At 38.7% G+C, this 17,743-nt stretch overlaps 1 protein-coding gene across 1 annotated transcript in view; it reads right to left on the bottom strand.

The window, feature by feature from the left end:
- LOC128951169 (transcription initiation factor TFIID subunit 4-like) overlaps positions 1-17,743 on the bottom strand; it is a 152,408-nt gene that overhangs the window by 76,417 nt on the left and 58,248 nt on the right. The window contains exons 11-12 of the mRNA XM_054296421.1: positions 11,084-11,214; positions 9,279-9,404 (exon numbers count right to left, since the gene is read on the bottom strand). Coding sequence (XP_054152396.1) covers positions 9,279-9,404; positions 11,084-11,214 — 257 coding nt within the window. The remainder of the gene's footprint in view (positions 1-9,278; positions 9,405-11,083; positions 11,215-17,743) is intronic.

Genomic DNA, 17,743 nt, shown 5'->3' on the forward strand with positions numbered 1-17,743 from the left:
TGAGCTTACTTTGAGTACAGCATAGAAATACATTGTTAAACCCATTCATGCACTACTAATAATATTAATGTTGTCAACTTTAAAACTGGATAAATATTGCTAAATGATAACTTTTGTATTTTCCTTCAAAACCAGGAACAGTTCTAAAAGCAGATCATTTCATTACAATAACAATAACAGCCTGTAACATTTCTTTAGACACAGAGTATTTTATAACCACATGTTAAAAAACCATTAAATTTATATTTGTGCTCACTACACATCTCTGACTGATGGAATTCAAAACTCAAGAGGCAGATAATACACACATTATACTTTTATAAATGTGTTATAGGTCAGCATTCAGCAAATGTTACATTAAAAGTTACAAGAAGCTCCAAAAAAACTTGTGACATCCATGGAAAACTGTAGTTCCTGACACCTGAGAGATATGGTAGTTCTACTTCAGTATTTCTTTGAGATTTAAAGGTGAATCATTTACTCAATTCCTACAGGAGTGTCTGTGCCCTCTCCTATCTGTTGTTCCCTGCTTCTTGCTATGCTGAAGGCAGAAACTTGAAAGAATATTTGATTGCAAAGTTATATATTCTCAGATTTTTTTCCAGTGTTTAAATTTTTCATACCATATTCTGGTCAGAATTGAAAAATCCATTAAGAAACTAAAGGGAGATCGGTTTTAAGGGCTTGCACTGTTTTTGATACACATGGAGAGTGCCTTGGCTTGATCTGGCACAGAATTCTGTATTCTTTCTCCTGTCAGTTTTGTGGGTTTGTGGGTTTGGTTGGCTTTGTTTGAACTGGGATTATTTTTTCCAGCTAATATAGCACACCTATAAAACACAGTGCTGATAACACAGGGTGACATTAAACAATTATGAGATTTTTAGATGTGCTGAACTCTTCCAGTGTGCACATCAGCTTCACCTTCCAACAACATCTGCAATGCTTTTGTGTCTGTTGGCATAAGAGGCTCTTGGACAGGGCAGTGTCTGCAACAACTGAATCCCAAACTGAGATCTGAGGTGGCCAATGACCAAATGTGACTCGTGCCAACCAAGGGAGAAACTCCAAAAATAAAAACTTAGATACTGTGACCTAGTTAATGTTCGAAGGGCAAAAAGGTATTTAATGAAATATGTGGGTCTGCCAGAGAGCTGGGTTTCTAATCAACACAGCAATTAGTAAGAACTTGATTATATTTACACCTACTGAGTTAAAAACCAAAGTAACAAAGGCCAGGCAGTGAGCTGCTTCTCCAGGAGATGGGCTCAGGTCAGTATTCATGCACCGAGCTGAACAAGGTCCTTGCTGTCATTTTGCAAGAACAATTCAATTGTTGGAGCCTCAGTTTCTCCAGCATGATGTATGGAAAAGCATATTTAGCCCTTTCATGGGTTTTGATGATAAATTTATAAATGTACAATGAACTTGTATTGCCTTGTGAGCCTCACAGTGAAAGCAGAACAGAAACACAAAGTACTGTTACACTCCTGTATGAAGCTGAGAATTTGCCAAATGCAAAGTACAAGTTGAAAGCACAGCAGCTTCAGGAGGAAGCACAGTGTCCTGAGAGAATCCAGCTAAGACTTCTAATATTGTTACTAACTTTCTACAAGGAAATGATAGAATCCTGGAAAACACACCAGAGGTATGGAGTGTTTGGGGACAGGGTAAGAAAAATTAAAGCAGGAGATGCAAAGTAACTTTGCAATTTCCTGAGCTCCATAAGTGAAGGAAAAACTCTACAGAGTAAGGAACACATTTAAAGTTGGGGCTTTTTCTTTCTTCCCCAGAAACTGATCAAATAAGAGCAGATCTGGAGTTCAGGATAATCTCAGCATGCAAAAGCAAATCACCTACTCTCTGTAAACCCCCAGCTTGTTCACAGCAAATATATGATAAAAATTATTGCAGAGGTGAAAGCGGGTACTCAGCTCCTGAACAATATAAAATACAGCAATCTCGTTCCAAAAATGGAGATCTAAAATACCAGGTGAAATTTAATATATAACCCAGATTGAACGTGAAGATAGAACTATTTTTACATTTAGAATAATGCAATGATTTTCTAATTATTGCCTGAATCCATGCCAATGAGCTTTTCCAAAGATTCCAGGCTAGTTCTTGTTTCAAACAAGCAGAATTCCAACTTTACACAGGATGTATCACTACTACTAAAATAATTAAGGAATTTAACTCTTTTGTGTTCAGATAAATTTTAACAGATTTTTTAAAAGCAGATTTGTAAGACTAAAATACTTTCCTGCTGTAAGCTTTAGAAATAAAATCATCAGCATACAGAGGCTAAAATGTATTAAAGGACAAGTAGAAACATCAACTATCTCATTAATTCTTCACTTTATGATCTAATGTAAATTATAGAAGGCTTCACCAATGCTCATGCAACACGGATTAAAGCAAACATAACCAAATGCAAATGTCAAGCTTAAGAGAGGTGCCTAAATGAGCTTTAGAAATGTCACTGGATTCCCTTTACACTCCATTCCACACGTGAACATCTCTCCCTTCCTCTGAAGAGTTTGCACAATTTTGCTGCTGCTCAGCTCTTTTAGTGCTTTGTCAACATCATCAAGCAATTATTTCACTATTTTACACTTACTTTTGTCAAGCTACTCACTAATAATTCCTAGCTTTTTTTAAATTGCAGTTTAACTTTTTTTCTTCCAGTTCATTCATATTTTGGGTTTTTTCTTCCTTTCTCCTTTATCTCTAACATCCAAATCTTAATATGCAGCACTTCACCTGCTTTGTGAAAGATTCTTTTCCAAAATCTTTTAATGCACCAATGTCTCCTTCCTCTAAACCTTTGGAAACACCCACTGATCAGAGAACCCACCAAATGAAAAACTTTCAAGGACTTTATCACAATTCCTTTGCCTTCCCCTCCCTGTTCATCATGTCTAGATCTGTAAATACAGTAGGCTGCATTTACATAATATTTATTCCTGTTGATGAATAAACATCTTTAAAAGCAAGCAAGCTTCCCATAGTAATTTCAGAGAAACCCAGGACTGATCCTAAGCAGATAACATACTTCTAAATATATTAAATGCAGTCTCCTCCTGAGAATGTATTCAGCAAACCAGGTTTGTTAACATTTCTCCCAAACCAGCTATTTTATTAGACCAGACAACCTGATATTTTAATTGTGAAGATCCAAATGCTTTGTGTTAGAGAGTTCTTGATCTGGAAACTGAAAACTGCATAGTTCACATTATGTCTACGGAAATACAGGACTTCCAAAGTATGAAAAGCAGAGTATGTTAAATGTGTGTATTCAAAACAACAGAAATAAGGGGCTTCATTTACATGTTACCAAACTCCCTAATGTTCCAAACCTCAGCTCTTCACCTGGCTTGTGTTAAGGCAGGAGGCCACAAAAGAGACATCCAATTACACATGGAACAGTGTAGTTTTAAGGGGATTTCAGATTTCACAGAATTGTCTTAAACTAGAATGCAACAGTGTTTTAAAAATTATAAGGGTATTTATAACCCCACCATACTTATAACATGCACCAATTTCTTAAATTGGAGCATACTCTGCATCTATGCAGATGGACAGACTAAAAGTACTGATGTGTTTCATAACCATAATTATTCAATTACTTTCCTTGATTATTAATGTCAAAGCTGCACTGTTGCTAAATTTTTGATCCACTAACAAAATTAAGTGTTCTATTTAGATTTGTAAGGACTTTAAAGCCTCAGCTTGTTACACCTGTGCTGTGAAATGCCTCACAGGGTCTCTCCTGCATTAGGCTACATCTGATCCCAACTAAGGCACTTGCAGCTCTACTGCCCCTGACCAATATTTACACTGGGGGTCTTGAATGCCTCAAATTCATCTTTTTGCATTAAATAATGAGAGAGTCACAACTGCAGGTGCTGTAGTATCAAGAGCCACTGCTGTGCCAACAGTTTCAATTTTATACCTATTTTTCCCCATTGATGACATTAGAACTTCACCCACGGCTGTACCAGCTTATAACTTTCACTTTTAATTAAAGAAATTAAATTGGCAACATGAAACACTTTGCTTTCACGTTAGCTTTGTTAATAAAAAGTGAAAGTTAAAAGCATCATAGCTGAGGGTAAAACTCTGCTCAGTGTTACAACCACGGTGAGGTGGAATGCAGAAGCACAGGTCTGAAAAATGATTTATATTAAAATCATTAAAATTGCAGTAACAAATTCCTAAAAATTCAGAAATTATCTCAACGCAATAATTGCCATTTTGCTCTGCTCCCATCAGAAGTGAGCTCCAAGTGCTCAGGCAGGCAGGAGCTGCACTGAATCAGTGCTGTCAGAAAGGGGAAGGATGAAATGGAATTCCTGAACTCAGGGAAAGGGAATCAGTGCTCTCAGGAAGGAGAAGGATGGAATGGAATGCCTGAACTCAGGGAAAGGGAATCACTGCTCTCAGGAAGGGAAGGATGGAATGGAATGCCTGAACTCAGGGAATCACTGCTCTCAGGAAGGATGGAATGGAATGCCTGAACTCACTCAAGGAGAGCCCCTCCCAGCCATCACAGCACAGTGAGGAAGGGAATCTGCAGCACCAAATTTCAGTGATCTCTACATAAAAAAACCCTTCAGCCTATAGTACTACCCAATCATCCATAAATGCTAATTAACTTTATAAACAATTCTAAACATAATTTTCCATTTACTTATGTAAATTTCCTTTTTACAGAACACATCTTACTCTTGTGAAAATTGTAGTTAAGATCCCAGAACTTGACAGACTTGTGCTACTAATACATAACACTCTAAATAATAGACTAATTGAATGCATATATTGGAAATTAAATTTCAGCATTATTTTATAATAAAATACACAGGCATTCAGCCAGTTTGAGCAAATCAATTAACACACTAATTTTATCATATATAATAATGTTATAATCATAGATTATAACATAGAAGTATGATTCATTCATTTTCTGACAGCCAGGATGACCCCAACCTGTAACTCCTTCCTGTCACCACTCTCTCAAAAGAAAATTCAGAAATAAAAACAACAAAACAACAACAGATCAGCTACAACCTCCTACTCCTTCTAATGCCAGAAATATTTCCATTATTAGCCCAGAACCAGAACTTCATTCAACTTGACAGACACCACCTGCATCTTTCAGATTTTGGAAATAGCTCTAAAAGCAGCAAGAACCCAGATTTACTATAATAAGACCAGTGCTTTGTTGGGTTTGGTTTGGGTGGTTTTTTTGGTTTTTTTTTTTTTTTTTTGTTGGTTTGTTATTTAGGTTTTTTTTGTTTTTTTTTTAATCTGCACAAGACACACCATGTCAAATGCAAAGGTAAATTCCTCAAGTGATTTTAGTCTAGCTTTTGACCTTTCTGCAGCCCTGAGACTCCCCTCAGCTGCCTGTGCCATGCCCAAGGCCCAGAGAGGATGTCTGGCTCTGCACACACCTGGCAACAACAGCCAGTGGCTCTCGAGGCAGAACACACCAGGGCCAAGAGTTGACTCTCCCAGATACCTCCTTAAAAGGGACTGTGCTCTACAGATGTGTTTATACACAAGATGGGCCCTCCTTGTGCCATTTTTTTTTTACCTGTGATGCTCATTTCAGGAAGGAAACCCAAAACCTGGGACACCCAAGGCAGCTCAGTCAGTCCCTCCCTGACAGCTCCTCCTTCTGACACTTCACATTTTCTGGGGCTTGAGACAGGAGCTCCTCCAAAAGCAAGAGGTGCCTGGATCTCACAGTCTGGGGACCTTTTAACACTTCTATAATAAAAATAGCTTCTAGAAAGTAGATTAGAGAAAAGCTTTGGGCCACACATTCAAGGCTGGTATGGGAATGCTGTGGAATATTTTGGAATGTTGTGGGACATGAAACATTGTGGAAGGTTAGGGAATGTTATGGCATATGATGCAGGATCCCTGAGATGCAGGAGGTCATTCCAGCTCCTGAAATAAAGCAGTAGTACTTTCAACTTTCAGATTCTTAATGTAAAAAAAATTGCATATTGCATTGCCACTACAGCATACCATGATTTTTCCTTTCCTGTCAAGTTTGTCTTCCCCCAGAATATCCCTCTGGAATGAGAACATCACTCACAATGCTTCTCAGCTTGGGATTTTAAGTTTCTATTTCTCAAGTACTTCCCAGGCATGGGACATAAGATTTTCTAAAATTCCCTCATTTAACAAGCTAAATAACGTTGCTGTTTTGTTTCACAGACACTCCTGTAGCACCACAGTTAAAATTAACTTTAGTCACTTTTCTAAGAATGTCAAAATTTTTTTTTGAAATCTGTTTTCCTTCTACCTTCTCATCTGATTTGATCTCTCTCCTTTTTCCAAAAACATTTCCTGAAGCAAAACCAAGCCCATCTGAGTGCTTATAAATTTTGCAATAATTTCCTACTGCACCAATTGAAATTATGGTTGCAGATCAACCAGAACACTTGTGCCAAATATTTTCCTTTCTCCTTCTAAAGAAACCCACCCATCACCCAAAGCAACAAAACCCTGAAACCTGACACTTTCTTTGGCCATCATTTACCTTTTTTTTTTTCATACCGCTTATTGAACTGCAATGCTGAATTACCAGATCTGTTTTAAGGCTTCCCAAAGACTCAAGCTGCCTCCCCTTTGATTTTAACCTATTCCTTCATTTTTCATTATCTTCTCCATTGATTATCCTGTTACAAAGCAGATTATTTAACATCATCTGCTTCAATGCCCAAAACATTTCCTTCACTATCTTCATCAAAACCTGGACTTTGGTTGTTAATAAAACTCCAAAGTGTACATAATTAAAAAAATAATTTTCACTGCACAAGTTCAACCTTTTTATGCTCTTCCATATGTGACAGTAGATCAGGTACCTGCAGCAGGAAGCTTTGAAACTGTCACTAAAATGGTTCTGCAGAGCAACCTTAAAAACATGTTGCACAATAACCTGTCAAAACACTTCCAAGATAAAAAGGCTCTAAAAGGCACATTAAGAAGTTGCAGTTTTAAATAAATATGATTTTTAGATTTAAGCACCTGTAGGATGGAAAACAGAAATTTCACTTCAAATGCCCAAGTTTTTAATATTTTAAAGAGAGCTTCTGAAGGTGCCAAAGGTGCTGTGGCTGAGGAACAGGGTGGGTGTTCGAGCCCCCAGAGGCAGCTGAACATCTGCCCCTGTGCAGACACAAATGTCACCAGGCCACAGAGAGCAGTGGGTGCTGCTGGTGTCACCTCAGCAGGAGCTGGGCAGGCTGGAGCTGTGGCCATTCCATCCCTGTGTCACTGCAAGGACTGCATCCTCCCATAGGGGCTGAGATCTCTCAGACAACAAGGAAAAACCAGACAAAAAACAAACTCCTAAGGAATCAGTACACAGGAATTCAGAACAAAGATCTCAACAACCATCACTGTTCATGTACAGGTGCTTTTGCATTCCAGCAGCACCACAGAATCGAAGGAAACAATGGAAAATCTATTGTTTAGAATAAAAAATTGCAATCTGACCATATTTTACCAAACTGTGTCTTACATAAGCCCTGCACTAGGTCCCCCATCCATCAGAGCACGCTGGGGAGCACTCAAACAAAACAAGCTCAGCTCTTACTTTATTTTTTAAATCACAACATTGCATAAGCACCTTCCAAGAGGTCCACAGTATCTTCTACTGTCCTCCCTAAATATTAACACTGATAAATCAGCACTACTGATGGCTACTCTATGCCTTAGTTTTGGATTTTTAACACCATAATTTATTTTTCACCTCCATGTATTTCTTCCAAGCTGTCTCCTGGTTATGAAGATGAAGCACGCATTCAATAATTTCATTAAGGTAATTTTTTTTCAAATAAATTCGGGCATTCTTTTACTTCTTTGTTGTTGTTGTTGCAGAATTCTTAAATTTGCTCTTCCTATATTTTATAGGAATCAAACTTGATGATTGTGTATTTATTTCCAAAATTTAGACTTCACAGGACTTCATATTATCCAAGACTAAAACAACAACAAAAAAAACTGTCCAAAAAAAGAGAATATCAATTCATGAAGGAATTCAGGTTGGAAGGAACACCAGGAGGTCCAGCCTGCATAGGGCTCTGTGCAGTCAGGGAAACATTTCTGAACTAAGGATTTTTCTCAATGTCCATTAAAAAAAACCAACCAATATACCTAACAAGCACCAGGATACACAGAAAATTATTCATCAAGATGCAGTCACTGAATGGAGAAAACAGGATAAAAAATAAGTATTTCTTTATTTTTAATAAATAAGAATTAAGAATGAAAACAGCAAATATGTTTTTGACAAAAAATTTTTGAAGAGTATCTATATTTTGTAAAATTTTGTGGAATATTTAATAATGTGAACAATTATAAATTAAGAGTACAAACAGGACAGATTAAAGTAGCCTAATTGAGAAATAGATTTCTAAATAAGCAAGGTTTGTTTTTTTTTATTTTTAGTCTCTCAATTTGTGAACTTTATTGCCATAAAATCAGGAGGCTGTTACAATTAAACATGGAGCTGTTGTATAGCCCCTTCAGAATATACAATAAACAGCTCAATGAAGATTCAAATACAACTAAAAATGGGATAACTAAGAGATGAACTTATTTGCAGTTAGATATTATATATATGATTAAATTTAGAGAGAGGCTTATCTATATCTATGTGCTCTTGAAACATCATCATCTGAGTTTGTTCTACTGCACCTATCAACACAAAGTCTCTGGAATTAAAGTTACAAAGGAACAAGTCCTGAGAAGTGGCAGGTACCTGAAGACAGGCATGGCTCAATCAAACACTGCAGTTACAGAGAAGTGACTGGAAAACATTTAAATTAACAAATGAACAAAACTGTTTAAAAACAAAGTCTAAAAAAATTAATCAGAATTTACTGAATTTGTTTAAAAGCCAGAAGTGTAAGCTAAGATTCTCCAGTGGCACAGACACCCTTGGCATCTATTAAATTTCAAAGGCAATTGTAAAAATCATTTCACAGAATTATTTTGCAAGTGTTAGCCACTGTCTCCTGTGTTCCCAAGAACTCATCAGATTTGGGGCTGTATGTGGAGAAACCAGAGGCACCCCAGGCAGGGGGGTCTGGAGTCAGCACAGAGCTGAGCCTGACCATCAGTTCAAGGTGTGGTGTGACACCAACAGCCCCTTCCTCATTGTAACAAAATGTGCTTAGGAAACACATATCACAAAATTAAATCATTGTTTGAATGCTGTGGATTGTTAAGTAGCTAAAAAACAGTGAAAGTGATACCTTGGCAGCCTTCAGCAGAATTTCCCTCTCTTGTTCATCTTTCCTTTGCTTTTCCAAACGCTCCAACTGCTCGAAGAACTTCAGCTGGGATCGGACGTCTGTGGCTTGTTCGTACCACTCATCATCCTGTGAAACAGGGACAGGCCTTGGAAAAGCAGCCACTTCCCCCAGACCAAGCATTTACATACTGGAAGTGTCACACATTAAAATCTTTCCATTGTACTAACAATAAAATGATTATTTTTTAGGCTCGGGGGAATGAAGCCAGCCTATGGTTAATAACACAGCGAGAATCTGATAATTTAATTAATATCTAAGCAATTAATTGATTTATCAGCATCAGATGCGTGAAAGAGTTAAAAAAAGTAAAACCAACTGACTTAATGATGGAAAATATCTAAAATGCTTAACTTTATTACTGAATAATCCCAGCTATAGTTTATAAGCAGATTCATAATTTATAATTCCTGCATTTGTACTAATCTTGAACTAGTAACAGACTTTCTCAAAAAGCAACATTATAAAAGAATTAAAGCTAAAATTCAGTTGAAAATAAGCCTCTAACTCCAATTAAAACAGAAGCTTATGACAACTAAGAGTGTGCTAGTTTTCCTAGCACACAGCCACCAGGAGAGTTTATGGCATGAGCCACATGGAGAACACTCAGAATGTCAGTCAGAAAAGTAAGTTTTCCACATTACCGTCATCCCATTTATCTACTTAATGTTCTCCTATCTGACTACCATGCTATGAAATCAAAGAATAGCATTAACTAAGAAAAATACACAATACAGTGACAATGCTACATTCCAATCAGAGACAATATTATCTTTTTCCTAATGATCTTTTAAGACACTGTTTTAAATTCTTCTTTGCCTTAACATGGACTAAGTAAACTGTTTTCTTCTCAGACACCATCCCAGAGAGAACGAAGGACTTAACACTTCTGAAGATGATAAAGAATACTGAAAAGAAATAAGGATATTTACTTTTAATCCATTATAGCAGAATATATCCATCAATTGCAATGAAAGATCTAAGTGTAGGTAATAACTAGGAAGAGTGGCCTTTGATTTTTAATCCATTTTTCTATCACAATGAAATTGATTATAGTCACAGATCCGAGAGATTGTTATTTTTGCAAATATCACATACAATTAGTCCAACCATGACTCAGGCCATGGGGCCCCCAGGTTTGGGAAATAAGATACAGCCCAAAGCTGTTTGACTAGACTGCCACTGCAAGAATACAAAAAAGTACACCAGAAAACCAAGGAACAAACTAAAGCAGAGCTATTCAATGTATATATATGCTAAAGAAATCTAAACCAGCTTAGACAACACACAACTAGTTATTGCCATCTTCCTTGCCACCAGTGTAACAACTACAATAACACAAGTATCTTTCTTCTACTGGAGAAGGTATTTCAAATAGATCAAGGAAGATGTTTGATTTATTTGAATTTCAAACTGGACTGTAAAGCTTTATTTAAATTTCCCCCTGGTTTGAGATATCAAAATTGTTTCAGTTTTCTCCAGGAATACAATCATGAACAAAAGAATCAGTGAAGAATTTACAGCTGAATTCTTCAGTTGGTAAGGAAGACACTGGCAGCTTTTGTAAAGTATTTTGTAAAATATTAACATTTCTCACATCCAGAAAAGTTCCTATAGACTCCTAAATACCAAAGCAATTTCAATCCAGTTCCTGGATACCCTGGACAAAGTGCTGCTGACAGAGCTGCAGGGAGGGCAGCAGGACGTGGCTGTGTGAGCACAAACCCCTGGGCACTTTGTACACTTACTTTGTACGACTCCATCCGGTGCTGGGTTATCACTGTCACCTTCTCTATCACTGTCCTTAATCTGCTCTGTGTTGCATGGGAAATAAAAGTAACCACCTCAGCTGGCACATCAGTAATTCCTAGTTTTTTAGCTAAAGCAAAAAAACAAAACAAAACAGGATTAGCTTATCCCCCATAGGAAAAAAACCTGAAACACAAACAAAGCTCTAAAGGACTTTACATCACTACTTCATTTTCCTGAATACAAAAATCCATGACAGTGTATTTACGTGGCTTTGGTGACACATCCATGACCACCTGAAAAGGGTGCAACTCTACTTTACAAGCTTAAAAGAAAAATCGGAGAATTTCTTCAACATTTGAAAGCACCTAAGAACTTTGCTGAAGTTTAGCCTAACACATTAAACTGAGGCATGTCAGAGTATGAGACAATCTGAGTTCTCAGTTGTTCTACACAAGAAAAAACAATTCCTTTATTTTCAGAAGCATTAGTGCAGATGAATTCAGTGTTGAGCAGGTGAGGGTTGAGAGCAAAGCATTCTGTTGCATCCTTTAGCCTACACCAGTGACACAGTACTGATAACAGAAATTCTTCTATGAAAAAAATAATATTAATTAAAGGCAAAGAAATACAGTCATATTAAAAAGAGTTGTTTAGAAACACCAGCTGCCCCCCAATACATGTTCAAGGTTACCTGGACATTTGACACTTTGTGTTGAGTTTATAAGACAAGTAAACAGTCTATAGTCTAATGCATTTATATATTTTAAAAACATCCAAACTACAGAAAAAAAGAATATGGGAAACACTCAAGGACTCCTAATTTCATCAAAATAATTACCAAGTATTGGATATAAATTTGTGGGTATATGAATTTATGTACTTATTTAAACTGCAGTCCTCCAAAGGCATGCATGGTCCTGGCAGGACAGTTTTCTGGGTAGAAAACTCCCTGTGTGCATGCACAGATACAAATATTTCACACAGGGAAAAAATAGGGAGCTGTGTTTGTATGGACCATTGGTGTTGAACCACCACAAAAGAATAAACCTGCTGAGTCAGTTTCCCATTGAATGGACACAGGACTTTCAACAGCAGTTTGGCTGGGACACACGAATGGTTATGCAAAACACAGAAATCTCTGACTATTTCGGTCAGCGCTTCCTACAGAGCCAACTGCAAGGGAATCCTCGTTTGGGGAGGGGCTCCTGAGCAAACGGGACCTGGGCTGCACAGAGAGCGAGTGTTGGCTTGGCGAGGCGTTCCTGCCTTTCCCTGGCTGAATTCCAGAGCAAGAAACCCATGGCTCAAACAAAGTGGGAGAAATGAGCGGAGCGGGGCTGCAGCCATGGGGAGCCGGCACCTGCCCCTTCCCTTCTCTTGGCACCCGAGCCATCGGGATCTGCCCCTTCCCTTCCCTTCCCATCGGGATCTGCCCCTTCCCTTCCCATCGGGATCTACCCCTTCCCTTCCCATCGGAATCTGCTCCTTCCCTTCCCTTCCCATCGGAATCTGCTCCTTCCCTTCCCTTTCCTTGGCACCCGAGCCATCGGGATCTGCCCCTTCCCTTCCCTTCACTCCCCATCCACCGGGATCTGCCCCCTCCCTTCCCTCGGCACCCGATCCAGCGGGATCTATCCCTTCCCCTCCCCGGTTCCCTCCCCACCGGGATCTGCTCCTTCCCTTCCCCGGCTCCCTCCCCACCGGGATCTGCTCCTTCCTTTCCCTTCAATCCCGATCCAGCGGGATCTGTCCCTTCCCTTCCATTCGCTCCCGATCCATGAGGATCTGCCCCTTCCCAGCCCCACTCCGCTCCCAAGCCGCGCCTCCCCAGCTCGGTTCTCCACTCCGGCTACCGCTGGTGTTCATTTTAGGGATTCTTTGAAGTCTTTACCTCTTAAACTAACTTAATCACCGGCTCCCTATCTTACATGTTACCTTAAGGATTTCAGCAAGATATATATATGATTTTTAACTAATTTTTGCTTTATCATAAGGAAAAAAATAAATTAAACCTTTCTTGGTGCCCAATTTGTCCTGTGTAATAGAGCTGGAGCTGCGCTCAGGTTGCTGAAAGCTGAATGAGTAATGGCATGCAGACACACACATTAAATCCCAACGCTGCCACTGCCACCCAGGCAAATGAAGTCCTTGAAGTTGGGAGGACAATTCCTACAGGCAGGAGCAATTCCTCCAAGCCAGACTGGCAATACTTGAGCACGCACCATTTTACTACGCAGATGCGTGTAAGCAAAGCCATCACCCAGAAAACCCTCGTCTGAAAGATAAATGCAAGTAAGAAGGGACATTTAATTAACTAGTACCCAAAAAAGAGGCTTGGTGATGGAAAATTCTGCCCTATTCTAGGTAAGGGTGAAAATGTGTAATCATTACAGTTCTTTGAATTTGAGTGTAACTACAGCTACCCAACTTACCTGAAAACATACACACTCCTTTTGTAACAAGAACTGTTGCCATCTGGGTTTTTTCACAATAAAGGTCTCTCTAATCTCAAAGAATTTTATTCTGAATAAAGTCAACCACTATAGCACTTTTCTTGTCCCTTTAACTCTTCAGAAATTCAATCATAATCTATGGTTGAATTCTCTGAGATACCTGATATCTTAAGATTCTTGTCCTTCATCAGCCTCCAAAATATCCCAGTAACTTTCTTCTCCTAAAGTCCTCCAACTTAAAATTCCCAAGTCCAGAAAACTACCCAGAGGCCACAGAGTCCCTTGGGAATCTGCCCTGGGATTTTTCCTTTTTAATGGGTGTCTCAGAGACCTCGGGGGTGAGACACGAAGTCCCCTCACCAGGTCTGCAGATGGCAGCACCCTGAGCAGTGCAGAGGGAAAGGACCCGGCCAGCGAAACCAGAGGAACTCCATGGAGCTCCTGAAGGACAAGAGCAAAGCCCTGTGCCTGGGCTGGGCTCACTGCAATGCCATGGGATGGGGTCAGCAGCCCTGGTGGGATGGATGCTGGAGAGCCTGGAGGCCAGCAGTGACCCAGGTTCCAGCACTGCACCCTGGCACCCACGGGCTGCACCCACAGCAAAACAATAAATCAGTGGCAACAACCCACCAAGGGAAGCAACTCCTCCTCTTCACTCAGCCCACAGCTACAGTCCTGCACCTGTGGCTCACCCAGTACAAGAAAAGCTTCAAAGAACCTGAATCCAGGAAAGTCAACAAGATGGTCATGGGGGTTGCAGCACACAGCCTACATGAGGGAACATGAGGGTTCTTTTTCTTGGAGTAAGAAAGCTTAAGGGAGAGTTGATTGAGAAGATAGAGCCAGACCCTTTATTAAGGTTGCCTGGAAGAAGAATGAAACATAAATTCATAAACTGAAACAGCTGTTTCTCACTGGATATAGGGAACAATTCTTTCATGAAGAAAGAATAATGGAATCCTTTGCACAAACAAGTTGTAGACTGTCCCACCTCTCAGGTTTTTAAGACTTGGCCAATTAATGCCCTTAACAACCCAGTCTAAACTAAATGTTGATCCAGCTTTGAGCAAGGCACTAGAGTGATTCAATGATCCCTGTCCCCCTGCACATGTGCTCCCATATTCCTCATTACTGCACATACTGTGACATCTCTCCTCCATCTCAGATCATCCCCTGGCACATCTCCCAGCCCACATTTGTCCAGGATGCCAGCTGAGCACAGGCAGGGGCCCTGAGCCTGCCCACTCTGTGCCAGAGAGCTCACTGGCAGCCAACCAGGCAGAACAGCAAAGAAAAGCAAAAAATGGGTTCACTTCCCCCTCAGCTCAGGCACACAGAGGGGGCTCTATCCAACTCCTGATTTATCCATTGACTCAAAAGTGACCTGAAGGGAAAGAAAAAAGGCAAATTCAGTCACTTAAGGCTAAAATTCTTTGGAAAACAGGATAAGGGGAAAAGAATACAATTTGCCCCCAAATGAATTAGCATCAAGGAACCAGACTACAAAAAGATTTTTAAACAGTCATCTTGTCATCCACACGATTCATCATGTGTGGAAGCATCATCACATCTCCCCTGCTCTAAATTACATTAGCTAAACCCTGCTAGCTTGGGATGTCAGAAGCAGGGAGCATTCCAAAGCTGCACACTACACGAAGATTTGGCACACTCCTTGAATACTTGCATTGCACTTGGGGCAAGGGTGGGGAAATTACCCATTTCATCCACATTTGAAAATGCTGGCCTGCTTATCCCTTCATTCACAGCTGCTCACACCACTGTGCTGAATCCACTGACCTATGAGATGTTGTTGTACCACTCCTTAGAGCCCGGCCCTTTTTACTTTGTGCTGCTCACAAAAATGCCAAATAGAAACTGAATCTAAGCACAGGGCTGGCAACTATTAATTTTCATATGCTTCTATATTAAAGTCTCAGTTTTGTCTTTTTCTTGACTGCCACTTCTCCTCCTGTGATCCAATCTCATTTATAAATTTCTTTAAATGAAATGTATAAAAGTTCATCTCATTTATAAAAAGCATACTGGAATCCTGTCTGCCATCAAAGGAAAACAACACTTATCTCTAAATGGGAAATTCCTGACATATTCTTCTAGTCTGCCTGATTATGTTTTCCCAGTGTTAATAGGAAAAGGCTACTCTTCCCTTTTCAGGATTCCCTAGAGGGATAATGATGTGGAACAGAAATATGATTTATACTTTTAAGACATGTACAGATACACATATATATTCTAAATCTATAGATACACGTAGATACTCTACTAAAAATAGCTAATTACACAACAAAACACAAGTATCCTTGTTATTACTCATCTTTCTAATCAAGTTATTGGACAATGGGCTTCATCTACTAATATTTTTTATTTAGGCCCTAGCATTTAGAATTTTGATCTTAATTGCACCATTTGTCCTTTATAATACCTACATTTAAATATGTGCAGAAATACATATTTAAGAGAAAATTAAGATTAAAAAAAACCAACAAACTTATATCAACAGAGCTTTCCCCTGTCTTCTGTTTTTAAAAAGTTAAACTTCTTTCTGATTTTAGATGATCACCTCAATGTGCTTTAAGTTTGATGATGTGGCAGTCTTAACTTGGAGTCTTGTGATCAAAAGTATCATGTGTGGAATTTGAAAAGAGTTGCTTGCTTTTAAATAATACATTTGTTAAATTTAGACATTTTGGATAACAAGTATATGCCTCAAGTCTTTAAAATTACTTTAGCAATGTAATTTTGAACTTTTCCTAGAGCTATGATAAAAACATCATCAAGGTTAACAAAAAAAAAAAAAAAAAAAAGGAGCTGGAGCAAAGCAATGCTCCAAGCTATAATTTTAACCCATCTCTCCAGCTGAATTCAAGTTTTGATATTGTTAAAGACAAAACTAAGGTCATACTCTTTATTCAAGTGCTCTTGCCAGATCTCTATTACACCAGAACTGTACAAGACAATCAAGAATTGATGACTGATTGAAAGAAAACTTCAATTCTTTGTGGCAGAACTCAGTTACAGCACATCCTCAGAGGCATCAGATGCTACTAAAGAGTCACAATATCATACATGAGAAATATGAGGGACAAATTTGTACTCAAATTACAAGTTTTGAATCTGCCAAGCATTACAGAACAACACAGTAAAGTCTGCCTACATGTTAATTCTTAATTACATGTCTGGAAGCTTTAATAGCAAACCCTGGTTCCATCAGAATTTAATAAAGATCTACAGTATATGAGCATGCAAAGAAGTGTGTTGGGATATTTTGCTACAAATAAACTATATTATATTTTAAATTTTTTGATATTGCAACAGAGTTACTGTAAAGTCAGAACTTAGATACAAGTTCCAAAATCCTTGAGGGAAAAAATGTTCAGCAATATTATTCTGATATTGGCATATGTGTCAGTAGCACAAGATTGTTTTTTACACATATAAAAGCACCTAAACCTTGTAACTGAAAACTTTTTAGGTCTCATGAAGTGAAAATTCTGCTATCATCTGCTCAGTTATCTGAAAGTCACTGGCTTTGCTGCACTTTAGAAGTTTAATTATATTTTATTGATCAAAAACCAAAACAAATCATAAGGAGAGTACTGCCCTATTTGGGAAGCAGAAGAAAAATACTGTCTTTGCAGATAGGCTTTCAAAGAATCAAAAAGTTACTTCAATAATTTATAGTATAAGAGGACTGACAGGATTGAGATCAAAGATAAAAAAAATTATTTGTAAAACATCAGGTCTGACTCTGATTATTGATGTGATAAATTATTGAGTGCTGTATAAAATCTCTTTACGTTTACACTCAAAACAAGAAAACCTTGAAGAAGTGGCTGTAAGCAGTTAAACAGCTCAGATTTAGGGCTTGAGCTGTCCTTCAGGAGCAACACTGGGAGGGTGCATAATCAGTGTCTGTTTGCCCTAACCACAGGGCAGAAATGCAGAAAGCACTCACTGCTGTCACCCTAACACCAGCAACAACTTCCTGAATTTTAAATTCTGTGTGTGAAATATTGGTCCAGGACCCAAGTGGAACCATCTTGTTAGGTCCCGACCCCTTCTGCCATTACAGATGGCTTGCACACCACAAAATAGAAAGCAAAGTCCATCCCACTACAATCTGAGACATTATTTAAGTTTTTGTTTAACCTCATTCAACACCATCAGATCTAGGAAAATGCAGCA

This window comes from Melozone crissalis, unplaced genomic scaffold (assembly GCF_028551555.1).
Source record: "Melozone crissalis strain CALT ecotype California unplaced genomic scaffold, PUWL_Pcris_2 ptg000007l_1, whole genome shotgun sequence".
NCBI lineage: Eukaryota > Metazoa > Chordata > Aves > Passeriformes > Passerellidae > Melozone > Melozone crissalis.